This window comes from Emiliania huxleyi, assembly GCF_000372725.1.
Source record: "Emiliania huxleyi CCMP1516 unplaced genomic scaffold EMIHUscaffold_69, whole genome shotgun sequence".
In the NCBI taxonomy this organism is placed as follows: Eukaryota; Haptophyta; order Isochrysidales; family Noelaerhabdaceae; genus Emiliania; species Emiliania huxleyi.
This window is the reverse complement of record NW_005196830.1, coordinates 310,531-324,277: the sequence shown is the minus strand read 5'-3', so window position 1 is coordinate 324,277 and position 13,747 is coordinate 310,531. Positions and strand designations below refer to the sequence as shown.

At 67.3% G+C, this 13,747-nt stretch overlaps 2 protein-coding genes across 2 annotated transcripts; both read left to right on the top strand.

The window, feature by feature from the left end:
* Positions 1-2,912, top strand: EMIHUDRAFT_452826 (hypothetical protein; the record flags this gene model as incomplete). The annotated part of the gene is made up of 9 exons (XM_005762169.1): positions 1-72; positions 151-426; positions 502-656; positions 846-912; positions 1,088-1,132; positions 1,439-1,606; positions 1,741-2,130; positions 2,231-2,410; positions 2,547-2,912. 9 exons carry the CDS (start codon positions 1-3, stop codon positions 2,829-2,831), a joined length of 1,638 nt encoding a protein of 545 aa, XP_005762226.1. The 3' UTR covers positions 2,832-2,912.
* A 1,018-nt stretch (positions 2,913-3,930) lies between these two features.
* EMIHUDRAFT_465367 (Sel1 domain-containing protein) lies at positions 3,931-8,145 on the top strand (the record flags this gene model as incomplete). The annotated part of the gene is made up of 1 exon (XM_005762168.1): positions 3,931-8,145. The coding sequence occupies one exon, from the start codon at positions 3,931-3,933 to the stop codon at positions 8,062-8,064; it is 4,134 nt and encodes a 1,377-aa protein (XP_005762225.1). The 3' UTR covers positions 8,065-8,145.
* Between the last annotated feature and the right edge of the window lie 5,602 nt (positions 8,146-13,747).

Below are 13,747 nucleotides of genomic sequence, written 5' to 3'. Positions count from 1 at the left end.
ATGGCAAGCCACACCAGCCGGAGGACCCAGGACGTCGAATCGCTCACCGGCTGCGACCTCAAGGGCGTGCGGGTGCGCCGACGCCCAGCCACCGCCGCGACGGGGCGTCCGCGCCGGGGCAGAGCACTGACGGCGGCGCCCGCTGTGCAGGTGCTGGTGGTCGGCGCAGGCGGCATCGGCTGCGAGCTAGTCAAGAACTTGGTGCTGTCGGGATTCGAGCACATCACGATGATCGACCTAGACACGATCGACTACTCCAACCTCAACCGCCAGTTTCTCTTCCGCGCAGCCGACGTCAACGAGTCCAAGGCAAAGGTCGCCAAGAAGGCCGTCCTCGCGTTCCCACACGCCGCCAGCCTCTCCATCGACGCGCACCTGGGCAACATCAAGGACACGGAGCAGTTCGGGCCGGACTTCTTCAAGACGGTGCGGCCGCTCCGCCACCGCAACCTGCTCGCGGCCCGCCACAGACGGCCTCTGAGCGCCTCCTCCTGCGCGCAGTTCAACATCGTGCTAAACGCTCTGGACAATGTGGACGCGCGGCGGCACGTGAACCGGCTCTGCCTCAGCGTCGGCATCCCGCTCATCGAGAGCGGCACGGAGGGGTACGTGGGCCAGGTGCGCGCCATCGTCAAGGGCAAGACAAAGTGCTTTGAGTGCGACCCGCCGCGGGCGCGCCTGCCTTCGCCGCCTGCCTCCCCTCCGCCCGCCTCCGCGTTTGCCTCCGCCGCCGCCTCTTGCCGCCTCTTGCCGCCTCTTGCCGCCTCTTGCCGCCTCTGCCTCCTGCCTCCGCCTCGCTGAGCCCAGCCGTCCCAGCACGCCAAAGCCGCGTCCGCGCCGAGGAGTGTGTGTGCACGCCAGGTGCAAAAGACCTTTCCGATCTGCACCATCCGCAACCACCCCGAGAAGCCGGTGCACTGCATCAGCTGGGCCAAGGAGCGCCGACCCTGCAGAACAACTTGTACCCTCTCCCTCTCGCCCTCTCGCCCTCTCGCCCTCCCACTCCTTGTTCACCCGACTCCTCCCGGACCCTTCCTGCACGTCTGCCTGGGGTCCCAGAGCCCTCCCCTCCCTCCTCCCGCACCAGGAGCTGCTCTTCAAGAAGCTCTTCGGAGGCGAGGAGACGGACCTCGTCGACACCGCAGAGGAGGGCGCCGACGGCGAGGCCGACGGCGGACCACCGGACGGGGACGGCGCCGCCGCCGCACCGCCGCCGCCGCCGCCGCTGAAGCAGCAGGAGGGCGAGAGCGGTGCCGACTTTGCTCGGCGCGTCTTCAGCGCGGTCTTCGAGGACGACGTGCAGCGGCTGCTCAACATGGAGGCACGCCTCGGCTAGATCGCGCCTCGGCTCGACCTCGGCTGCGCCTCGGCTCGACCTCGGCTGCCCGAGGCCTTCTTGACCTCTGGCGGTTTATACCTCTGGCATGACCTCTGGCAGGTTCTGTGGGAGAAGCGGAGGCCGCCCGTCAAGGTCGAGCTCGCGAAGCTGGCGCTGCCCGACGCGGCGGCGACGGCGCGAGAGGAGCAGCGGGCGTGGTCGGTGGAGGAGAGCGCCGCCGTGCTTCTCGCCTCCGTCGAGCGGATCTTCACCCAGCGCGCGTCGGAGGTTGGCTCGCTCGCCTTCGACAAGGCACCCCCTCCCCCTCCCCCTCCCTCTCCACTCTCCACTCTCCACTCTCCACTCTCTCTTCTCAACCCTCCCGCTGCCCACGCGCGCGATCTCCGTCGCCCCTGCGCCAGGATGACGACGACGCGATGGACTTTGTGGCTGCCGCCGCCAACCTGCGCTGCGCAACCTTCCACATCCCGCTCCAGTCGCGGTGGGAGATCAAGGGGATCGCGGGGCGGATCATCCACGCCATCGCCACCACCAACGCCGTCATCGCCGGCTTCATCGTCCTCGAGGCCTTCAAGGTGCTGCGCAGCGTGCAGGCGGCGGGAGGAGACCTCAGCAAGGCAAGCATCGACGCGTGCCGCTACTGCGTGTGCAACCGCCACCTCAGCGGCCCGAAGGAGAACCAGCTGCTGCTCCGCATGCGGCTCGAGGCGCCGGAGCCAAAGTGCTATGTCTGCACTGGCTCGACCTCGACGCTCGAGCTCGACACCGCCAGCTTCACCGTCCGCAGCCTCGTCGAGCAGGCACACAGCCCCGCCCTCCCTCCTGCACACACACACACACACAACCACACCCCACAGATCGACACGCCTCTCGGGAGCCCGCCTCGCGCAGGTCGTCATCAAGTTCCTCTCCTTCAACAAGCCGACCATCGACCTCACCAACGAGCTCGCCGACAAAACCGTCTTGCTCTGGGAGGGCGAGGACGAGGGCGGCGGCGAGGAGGGCGAGTTGCACGGCGACAAGCCACTCGACAGCCTGCCCGTCAAGCTCGGCCCGGGCGTCGTGCTCGAGGTGAGGCGCAAGGCGCAGCCCCTCCCCCTCCTCCTCATCCGAACCACACGGCCACCTTATCTACGCGCGCACGTCTGCGTCGGGGGGCTGCAGCCGCCGCTCAATCACCGCGCTGCGCCTCTGACCTGTCTCCTAGGTGGAGGACACCACGCAGGCGCTCAAGTGCAAGATCGCGCTCACGCACACGCTGCTCGACAAGGAGGAGCACCCGAGCGGCTTCCGCTTCATCGCCGCCGCCGACGAAGCTGCTGCTGGCCCGCCGGCCCCGGCTGAGGAGGACTCGCCCGGCGGCGACGGCAGCCGCAAGCGGCGCAAGGTGGCGGAGGGAGACGCGGCGGTGGCAGGGGCCGAGCCGAGCGGCGGCGCCGGGTCGGGCGTGGTGGTGGCCGACGACGACGACGACGTCATCATGCTCGAGTGATTACTGGTCTTGAGGGGGGACGGAAGCGCGCGGAGCGGAGAGGAGAGAGTACGGTACAGGCGGCGGAGGCCGCGGACGAGGTCCCACTCCGCTCTAGCGCTGCTGATTTATATTGGATTGAGTTTTGCAGCACGCGGAAAGGAATTTTTTCGTGGGGTGTACCTGTGTCGATGCCAGTAGTGTGTGCAGTGAACGCGCCAGTGTCGTCCGTCCCGTGCACACTTGGAGCTAGAGCTGTCAAACGTTAACTTTGGGCCTAACAGTTGCACTATTGTTGGCTGAAAATCCTCAACGTTGTTCAAGTGTTCTCCCCAGCCCAAGCTGTTACTGTTTGTTACTGTTGTTACTGTTGTTCAGTGGCCAGCAAGCAGAAAATGCCAAAAAACCCGGGTAAAACCCGAAAATACCTGGGTTTTTCCAGGTATTTTCGGGTATTACCCGCACTGGACGCTGGAGATCGTCGTGGGTCACTGCCAGGCCTTCCTTATTGTTGTTCAGCTGGCCTAACGTTAGCTACTGTTGTTGGGGAGCCCCACTGTTGTTCTGTTGTTACTGTTAACACTAGCAACACTGTTCAGCTCTTAACGTTTGACAGCTCTACTTGGAGCACTTGGAGTGCAGTCATCAACCTCACATCCAGGGCCGGGGAGCTGAGGAGCGCACCCAGCGGGCCGGATGATCGGTATCGGGTTGCGGGCTAGAGAGCCCTAGCCCCGGGGGTGCGCGTTCGCAGGGGGGAAGGGCCGTAAAGTAAACACGGGTCTCCGAGGGTTAGTACCGCGCTCCGGGTTTCCCCTAGCAGCAGAACGCCCCCTCTACTCGGAGCTAGTAAACACCAGACCATGGTGCATGGACACGCGACGACACACACTCCCACGTGGCGACGGCGTCACCCTTCAGAGGGCTCAGAGCTCCTCCGCCCAGTCTCCCTGCCCCCACCCCGGCGGGGTTCCCCCCTCCGCCCGGACCGCTCTCCTTTTTGCTTCGCGATGGTTGCACAAACGGTGATCGTTTAGACGGTCCGCGTCTTTCTTGCGCTGACAGGTAGGTATGGGCTGGCATGGTAGAATTCTTGCGCTTTGTTGATCGCGGCCGACCCATGCCAAAGCCACACGCTCTGGTGGCGCTGCGGCGGCGGTACGGCCTGCTGGCGGCGAAGGGGAACGCGCAGGCGATGTACAACCTCGGCCGGATGCATGAGAGAGGCGAGGGCGGGCCCGAGGACGCTGTGGAGGCGCGGCGCCTCTACCGCTTGGCGGCGGCGCAGGGGCATGCTGATGCGCAGTTCAGGCTAGGCGTCATGCACTGGCACGCCGAGGGTGGCCCTGAGGACTGCGCGGAAACGCGGAGGCTGTTCGGCTTGGCGGCGGCGCAGGGAAACGCTCATGCGCAATGCTTTCTCGGCGGCATGCATGATGCCGGAGAGGGTGGGCCACAGGATCTCGTCGAGGCGCGACGGCTGTACGGCCTGGCGGCGGCGCAGGGGCATGCTCGGGCGCAGTTCCACCTCGGCGGCATGCTCGCCAACGGCGAGGGCGGCCCTGAGGACTGCGCGGAAGCGCGGAGGCTGTTCGGCTTGGCGGCGGCGCAGGGAGACGCTGATGCCCAGTGCGACCTCGGCGCCATGCATGATGACGGAGAGGGTGGGCCACAGGATCTCGTCGAGGCGCGGCGGCTGTACGGCCTGGCGGCGGCACAGGGTCACGCTCTGGCGCAGTTCCACCTCGGCGGCATGCTCGCCGACGGCGAGGGCGGGCCCGAGGACGCTGTGGAGGCGCGGCGCCTCTACCGCTTGGCGGCGGCGCAGGGGCATGCTGATGCGCAGTTCAGGCTAGGCGTCATGCACTGGCACGCCGAGGGTGGCCCTGAGGACTGCGCGGAAACGCGGAGGCTGTTCGGCTTGGCGGCGGCGCAGGGAAACGCTCATGCGCAATGCTTTCTCGGCGGCATGCATGATGCCGGAGAGGGTGGGCCACAGGATCTCGTCGAGGCGCGACGGCTGTACGGCCTGGCGGCGGCGCAGGGGCATGCTCGGGCGCAGTTCCACCTCGGCGGCATGCTCGCCAACGGCGAGGGCGGCCCTGAGGACTGCGCGGAAGCGCGGAGGCTGTTCGGCTTGGCGGCGGCGCAGGGAGACGCTGATGCCCAGTGCGACCTCGGCGCCATGCATGATGACGGAGAGGGTGGGCCACAGGATCTCGTCGAGGCGCGGCGGCTGTACGGCCTGGCGGCGGCACAGGGTCACGCTCTGGCGCAGTTCCACCTCGGCGGCATGCTCGCCGACGGCGAGGGCGGGCCCGAGGACGCTGTGGAGGCGCGGCGCCTCTACCGCTTGGCGGCGGCGCAGGGGCATGCTCGGGCGCAGTACAGGCTCGGCGGCATGCTCGCCAACGGCGAGGGCGGCTCTGAGGATTGCGCGGAAGCGCGGAGGCTGTTCGGCTTGGCGGCGGCGCAGGGAGACGCTGATGCCCAGGGCACCCTCGGCGCCATGCATGATGACGGCGAGGGCGGGCCACAGGATCTCGTCGAGGCGCGGCGGCTGTACGGCCTGGCGGCGGCGCAGGGGCATGCTTTGGCGCAGTTCCACCTCGGCGCCATGCTCACCGACGGAGAGGGTGGGCCACAGGATCTCGTCGACGCGCGGCGGCTGTACGGCCTGGCGGCGGCGCAGGGGCATGCTTTGGCGCAGTTCCACCTCGGCATCATGCATGCGAACGGCGAGGGCGGGCCCCGGGACGACGACGAGGCTCTGCGGCTGTACGACCTCGCGGCGGCGCAAGGCGACGAACGTGCAGAAGACGCCGCTTCCGACCTCCGTGCCGCCCTCGCCGCCACGGACGGGGAGGATGAGGCTCTGGCGAGTGCTCCCGACGTCGACGACGACGCCGACGAGGAGGGCGCCCCGATGAGCGCGGACGGCTTGCGCGTCGCTGGCGCTTGCGTCCGCGCGCTGCAGGACTGCAACCAGCACCCGCTGCCGCCAAAGAGCTACGAATGCCCCGTCTGCCTCGACACGGCCAGCGAGTCGTGGCCGCATGAGAGACGCTGGCTGGGTCTGCCGGGCTGCGGGCACGTGGTTTGCTCGTCGTGCGCGCTCAGCCTCGCCAACGCCGGAAACTGCGAGTGCCCGCTCTGCCGGCAGTGCTGGCACCTGCCCAAGCTACAGGTGGGCAGCCGCGTCACCATCCTGTACAACGAGTCCGCCGACGACCGCGAGGAGACGCCTCCGAGTAGCAAGGGCCTGGCCGCGCGGAGTGCTGCCTCCGCAAGCCCGGCGGACGGCAAGGGTGGCGGCGGCGGCGGCCTGCCGTTCGCATCGCGCGAGCCGGCAAGCGACCGCATTTCCTTTTGGAAGCGGGCCACGAAGCTGCTGCACCGGCGGTCGGGGCGCGTGGAGGCTTTGGGCGACGCGTCCACGCGGCGCGCCGTCGCGGTGCGGCTGGATGAGGCGGTGGGGGACGAGTCCGAGGGGACGGGGCTGGAGGTCGCCGTCGTGGGCGTGCCGGAGCCGCATCTCTTCATCGTGGAGGATGACGCGCTGTCCATCTCTCCCTCGATGGCCGATGCGCTCGCCAGGCCAACCGCCTACTCGCTGGTGCAACTCGAAGCCCTCAAGCTGCTCCCGCCTGCGCTGGTGCACTGCTCTGCGTGCGAGGCGCGCTTGCCGAGCTCCGCCTTCTCCAAAAACCAACTCAGACGGCAAGATGGCCGCTGTATAGCGTGCGTGGACAGCCGGATATTCGCTCCGTCACCGCCTCTGCTATCGCCGCCTCCGGATCCGCCACCCGCTGCCCCGCCGCCTGCTGCGCCTCTGCCGCCCACTTCTGGCGTCGAGCCCGGGGCGGAGCTCGCGGAGGCGCCCTCCCCAGTGGACGCGGCGCTGGTGGCGAGGATCGCGGAGCTGCTCGGCTTGGAGGAGGCGCTACAGGAGGACGGCGCGGCAGAGCTCATCCGCCGCGCAAACACGCTGTGCGAGATCGACGGCGAGGGGACCCTCCAGCAGCAGGCCGAGGTCGCCCTCCATGTGATCACGACAGGGGCACAGCCGCCGCATTCCCCTTCTCCCCTCAACCCGTCTCCGCTGCCGTCGCGAGAGGCGACCGCATCGCCCGCTCCCTCGTCGCTCAGCTTCTCCGCTCCCTCGTCGCTCGGCTTCACGTGCTTGGGCACCGAGAATCTGTCGAAGATGGCCATGTCCTTCTTCAAGAGTGATGCCTACCTTGTGGCGCAGCGGGTGGCGCACATGGCGCTGGAGGAGGCGGCGGCCGCAGTCGGTGGAGAGTCGGAGAAGGAGGCGTCGGCGCGGCAGCGTGGCGTTTCCCTCTCGAGAAACGTCCTCGCGATGGCGGCCGACCAGCTCGCGCAGCAGGGCTGGGCGGAAACCCTCGCTCTCAACGAGCAGCTGGCCCGAAACGTGTCCAACGTCCTTTCGGCAGCTCGCAACGTCAAGGAGTCGGCGATGGACGCCGCAGGCGCTGCCGACGCGCAGCTGGGGGACGTGGACTTGCTCTCGCGCGTGGGCGAGGACGAGAGGCGCAAGCTCGAGGCGAAGCGGGCGCAGTCGACGGCGCTGCTCGAGCGCGCAACCGAGCTGATACGCTCCCTGGAGAGGGAGGCGGCCGAGACGTCCGACGGCAAGTCCGCGGCGATGCGCGAGGAGCTGCAGGTGCTGCAGCTGCAGATCGAGAGCATCCGCGACGAGAACTTGCAGCTGCAGGCCGAGCTAGCGCGAGTCCAGTCGGAGCGGGACGAGGCGATCGAGACGCGCGACGACATGCTCTCAACCATGGACCAGCAGCCAGCTGGGGCTGCAGACGCCCGAGGGCAGGCGCGGGCAGAGCAGCCCGACTGCCGCGCACCGAGCGAGAAGCTAAAGGAGCGGCTCAGGGACGGCCATTGGACGCTCTGCAGACAAGGCGGTGGCCATCCGGTGTACAAGCGCACCGTCGTGCTTCAGGACGCCACAGAGACCACGGTGCAGGTCTTCAGCCACGCGTCGACGCCCTCCGATTGGCGTAGCATGCACAACGCGCTGTCAGAACTTCGAGCGAAGGACAACGGCGTCCTGCAAGCGATGCCGCTGGCGGACGGCGCGCAGCCCGCTTTGTTTGTGCGGCTGGATGAGCTGCACAAGGAGAGGATAGAGTTGGAGCGGCAGCATGAGTTGAGGATGGAGCGGATCGCGGAGGAGATCGCCATGATTGAGGCCAAGTTTGAGAACGCGTATGGGTAGAGCGAGTCGAGACCGGAGTAGCGCGCGGCTCGCGGCGGAGGGTCGTCGGAGGGCGGGCCGGACGCGGTGCTCCACGCCGAGCGGGCGCGGCCGCAGCTCCAGCTCGCGGCGGCGGGCGGGCAGAAGGTTCGGCAGCGACGGGTGACGAGTGCGGCTACACACCGGCGCTGCTCGAGCGTCGAGGTGATCCGGCGCGTGCAGCGGCAGTTTCGGGCAGTTTCGGGCATGTGTCGCATGTAAGTGTCGGTGCGTACTCACGTTTGTATTTGCCAGCCGTCGTACTTGTGCCGACGTGAACCACACGGAGATTGAGTCTTCGGCGCATCGTGTCTCGACCACTGCAGTGGTCTCTTCTACGTCTTACGGCTCTAACGGTAACGCCCTCCACGACGATCGCCGACGCGAGCGGACGCAAGCTGAACTCGGCGCAGGCGCTCGCCGAATGGGGTGGGGCGGCGGGGCGAACGACGGTTTTTGCTCGAGCCGCGAGCCGCGCTCCGCCTGCGGATTGCGGAGCGAGGGAGGGAGAGGCGGCCTCGAGCGGGCTGCGGCCGGCGCGTCGCGTATCGTCGCCGTGTCGAGAGGCGCGCACAGTGAGGCGCCGATCGCGCGCGAGTCGAGGCCGTCGCGCCACCAGCGGGGGGGCGGCGCCTGCTCGACCTCGATTGCCTTGTCGCCGCGCCAGCCTGCGGCAGGGACGCGTGCGGTGGGCTCGTGCGCTGGGGGCGGGGTGACGGCGGCGGGGATGGCTTGCGGAGTGGCGGCGTGGGGAGAGTCGGGCGGGGCAGGAGGCGGGGTGGAGGGAGAGGGTGGCGGGAGGGGCGAGAGGTGGCGGGGGCGAGACGAGAGAGGAGCGGCACGCACCACGCTGCGGCATCCCCGACCGGCGGAGTGGCGGCGGAGGCGGGGACAGCCCGCTCGGTCACGTTGACACATCACAGCTCGTTGCGCAGCGCGGTCTCCTCGGCGGCACTGGGCGACCTGTCTCGATTTTGCAGCGGCTCGTATCGCCGCTCAACGGCAGCGACCGCCGCCGCCTCCGCCTCCGCACTCTCCCACCCTCCGGCGCGCGTCTCCTCGACGGCGCGCGCGCGGTGCTCCACCGCATGCCACTGCAGCGCCGCCTCGCCGAGCTCGCCGGCCGACACGCGCCCGTCGCCGTCGACGTCGTGGTAGACGAGCGTGTCGGCGGCGCGGCCGCGCAGCAGCTCCACCTGACGCGCGGCAGGCCGGCGGTGGAGAGGCGCGCATCGTGCAGTCCGTTGAGCACCCAGACAGCTCGACCTCCATCGCGACGCGCTCGTCCGCCGAAGGCGTGTGCCCGCCCGACGGCGTGAGGCGCGAGAAGTAGTCCTCGTCGACGAACCAGCGCGCCTGTGCGGCATGCCGTGGACATGTCGCGGGCGAGTCCTCGACACGTCCTCCTCGTCGGCGAGCCAGCGCGCGCCCATGCCGTGGCCCCGTCGGGCGAGGAGAGGTGCGCCTGGGCGTGGGTTGTGGACGGGCCGTGGACGTGCCGGCAGGAGAAGGGGTGTGCTTGGCGTGCCATAGAGCGGCGCCCAGGTAGCCGCGATCAAGGCGAGAGAAGGGGGGCAGAGCACGCGCCTCGATCTCGCGGACGTCGGCGCCCCCGTCGCCGTCCGCGTCGATCTGGCGCAGCAGCGCGGCGGCGGCGGCGAGGCAGGCAGCGCGGTCGAGGGTGGGCGGCACCGCCGCCGGGGCGGCGAGCGTGGCGTACGAGTGCCACCTGGCGAGCGATGCATATAGAGCGTGGTGTACGAGTGCCACCCTGGTGAGCGAGTGTCATCGACGTGTCGCGCACTTGGCATTGGTCGGGACAGGGGCGGAGGGTGGTACATCGTCCCTCCCGAGTGTAGGAGGAGCGGAGCCCCGGCACAATCTCGGCGGAGTCTCGGCTAGATCTCCACCGCTGCCGGCAGTGCCCTTCCGAGTAGAGGTGCGAGAGGGCGAGCGAGGGGAGGAAGGCGCGCACGTAGCCCGACGGCGCGGGCAGCTGCAGCTGGAAGGTGGACGAGGCGGTGCAGTTTGGGTTGCCCTCCTCCGGCACAAACGTCTCGTGGAAGAGGCCCGGGGGGAAGACAATCGCCTGGTGCAGCGGGGCAAGACGCGTCGTCCAACTCTGCGTGCGCGTGTGCGTGGGACGCGGCGGGCGAGTCGCGGCGTCGCCTCCCCCTCCTCCACCGTCCCCTCGAAGGCGGGCTTCCACTTGCCGCTGCCATATATGCGCCCGTCGCGGTAGTCGACGAGGTCGGCGCTCGACGCGATCGGCGGCGCCGGCATCAGTCGCCAACGCTTCCGGCCGGACAGCTGCAGCGAGACCGCGGCGGTGCAGTAGGTGTCGGCGTGAGCAAAGACGGCGCCTCGCCGGCGCGAGAACCAGAGCTCTTGTGACTCGTTGGCCTCGCGCCGGTTCACGTAGCCGCGCACAAAGTACGGCGGCCGCCACTCGCGCTGCACCTACGGGACACGTCCGGTACAACTCCTGGACGTGTCCTTGGCTGCCTGCACGGCGGTGGCGCCACTCGCGGGCGACCGAGGCGCGAATGTGTGGCGGAGCCTCGACGCCGCCGTCCTTGATGTGCCACACGTACGGCGCGTTCACCTGGTGGTAGAGGAATAGGAAGCGTTGCACAGCGGCGACCTCACTCAGCTCCATGTCTCTGCACTCGCCTTGCCGCCCTCCGCCATGTGCTCCCCGTGCGCCAAACGCCAGCGGTCTCGGCTGCGCCACGCGTCGTGAGCGAGCGGCACGTACTTGACGCCTTCGCCGCGAGTGTACTCCATCCGCATCCGACCCTCAGGCCAGCGCTCGGAGTAGTACTCGCACGGCCGCGACAGCCACTCGCTGCCGCCGCCGGCGTCCGCCACGATGAAGGGCACGCCAGCACGCAGCCGCGCGTCAAACTCGGACGCGCTGTCGGGGCGTGGGCGGCGGGCGGACAAGCGTCATCTCGGCCGATCTCGGGCGGACGGTCTCGGGGAGTCGTGACCTGACGGCAGAAAGCCGCTCGAGGGCGATTGGTTTCTCCCCAGTGAGGCCGTAGTAGGAGGAGGAGGTGGGCTCCGCAAGTGGTGGCAAGCCGGCCGCGGCAGAACTGTGAGGTCTCGTCGCGCTCTTTCTCGGATCCACTGCCCTGGCAAGTGGCCTGACTTAGGGCACCATTACGCGCGAACCGAGTCGCTCTACTCGAGTAACCAGGTTCGTTGTGAAGAGCTGGGGCGCGCCACCCAAGAGCCTAGGTAGGTGCGGATCGGCAAGAGCGCAATCGATCTTTTTGCCCTCTATCACCTTGGGTTGTAAGAACTTGAAACACACCACGCAGGGGCACAGCAAGCACGGATAGCCGTTGAGGAGAAAGGGCGTAAGCCGTAAGGTGTATGCGCAGCCACGGCCGTGCCGCGGTGGGCGCGCCACCTCCCGCGAGCGCGGCGGGATCGGAATTGCGGCCGGAGGGAAGGGCGAGCCGCCGCCGCCGCCGCCATATACCATCAGCGACGACCGCGGCTCGCCCCAAACGCCAGGCGCTGGATCGGCAGTAGGGCTCGGGCGGCGCAGCGTAGGCCTCGAGCCACACGAGTCGCCGACAACCCCCCCTCATCGACGTGATGGCCGCACCCGCTGCCGGCCGATGCAAGCTGCCGCCTCCACCGCACCAGCGATACTGGCCGCGGCTCGCCGCCACGCGCCGGCTCGGAAGAGGGGCTATCGGCGGCGCAGCAGAGCGGCATGCGTCGTCATTCGAGCAGCACCAGGTCCCCTCTTCGACGTGACGGCCGCTCCCGGAGCCGGCCGGTGCGCGCCCGACCCACGCCCCCTCTCGCACCCCCCCCGATCCCCCTGCGCGGCGCCCCCTCCACTGCGCGCCGGCTCGAGCGCCTATTGCCAAATCGCGACTTTCGAGCGCAGTGCGTGCGCCCCACACGTCACGCGAGCGCAGGAGAGTTTGCGGCAGAGCAGTACCGTGTACTAGCCGGAGGCATCGCGCCGAAAACCCCGCGCATTCCGCCCCAACAGAGGCTGCAGGAGGCAGATGGCCAATAGCGATGGCCAATAGCGACCATCGTTACGAAATGTTGCCTCTCCGGGAGCTCGCCCCGAGCTGTCTTGGGTGGTAATGGTAAAACCCTGTCAGCAGTTCACCTACGGGTAGAGAGAGAGAGTAAGCTAAAAGTACGTACGTACGGGTATGTTCGTAAGAGCTACATACACTGAAAAACCCGGCCGAATTGCCGACTTGGGCTGCTGACTGGCAGGCCTTCCTTATTGTTGTTCAGCTGGTGTTAGCTTACAGTTGTTGGGAGCCCCACTGTTGTATCCTGTTGTTGCTGGTGTTTCCTGTTGTTAACATTAGCAACGCAAGCTCTAGTTCAGCCATCACCCGCATGCCGCAACAGAGTCAAAGAGATTTTTGAAAACCAACATCACGTGTGTCTTGTGAGCTTGTTTGTGTCTGTGTGTCGCTCGTGCGTGTCGTCATCATCTGTCCCGCGTCCACCCATACCGCGTTGGTGTCCAGTCCGAGCCTGACTGTTGTTCATCTTTCTACAACGGTGCTGATGCTTGGGTCATGTGGAGAAGCCGAGATAAACTAGTTTCTACATACATACAACATCACGCTAAATCACGACTCTCACAGTGTCAGTGTACAGTGATTTGGGCTCGGCAGCTTACTAGAACGCTGTTCAGATGCACTTTCCAAATCACTGACTCCGCAGGCCCCCCAACGAAAGAACCCGGTTGCAAGTCCGGTTGCCAAAACACGTCACTCGTCAGGCAGCTCTAGCCTCTACGTAGAGCCTCTAGTACTAGTTCAGCCATCCGCATCACCCGCGCATGCTCTGGGGGGGCGCGGGGGCCCTAGAGGGTATCCATGCGGGGGGGCGATGGGGTCCCATGGCCCGCCGCAGGCGCCGATTTTTTCGATTTTTTTTCGCGATTTTTTACTTGTTTCATGGGATTTCGGCGTACTTGCGGCCATGCTATCACGCCTTGCGACAGCCTGTCGGCGCTGCTGACCGTGCCATGCTGCACAATTGATCACCTGCATAGCTCGCGGCCTTAGTATCAAGCATTCAGTGACGACCTGATCGTACGGCCAGTAGGAAGGTGTCCTTCCAGCTGCGTGCACGCTTCTGGCGCAATGCGCGTCACAAACTGCCTCAGATTGGCTGCTGGCACTCTCGAGGCTATGCCTACACAGCCTCGCGCGCATGGGCAGTCAAGAGGGACCACGCACCTTCTCAGGACCGCACCAGTGCCTCTCTCTTGGACCGGCAAACGTGGTGGTCTCGTGTTACCAATGTGGGACCAGTGCGGCATCGCGCCATCGACAGCTCTGAACTGCGCCTCACCACTGACCGGGAAGGCCGCCGAGTGGGCCAGCACCGGTCGCACATTGTGGCAGCAGTCAGCAGTGCATGTCTGATAGCTAGAGCAGCAGCGTCAGGGTCTCGCAGGGTCGGATCGTGTCAAGCCTCTCGCCCGGCCGGCCGCGTGCAGACGTCGGCCTGTCTGCTGTCTGGAGTGCTCTGTCGGCGGTCAGTACGACCGATCAGGTCGGAGTTTTCTGATGGTTGGAGGGTCTATCTGTATGTACTCCTCGAGATCTCTCCAAATCTGCCCTCTAACCAACCGTAACCATTCGGGAAGTCGGTGCTAACG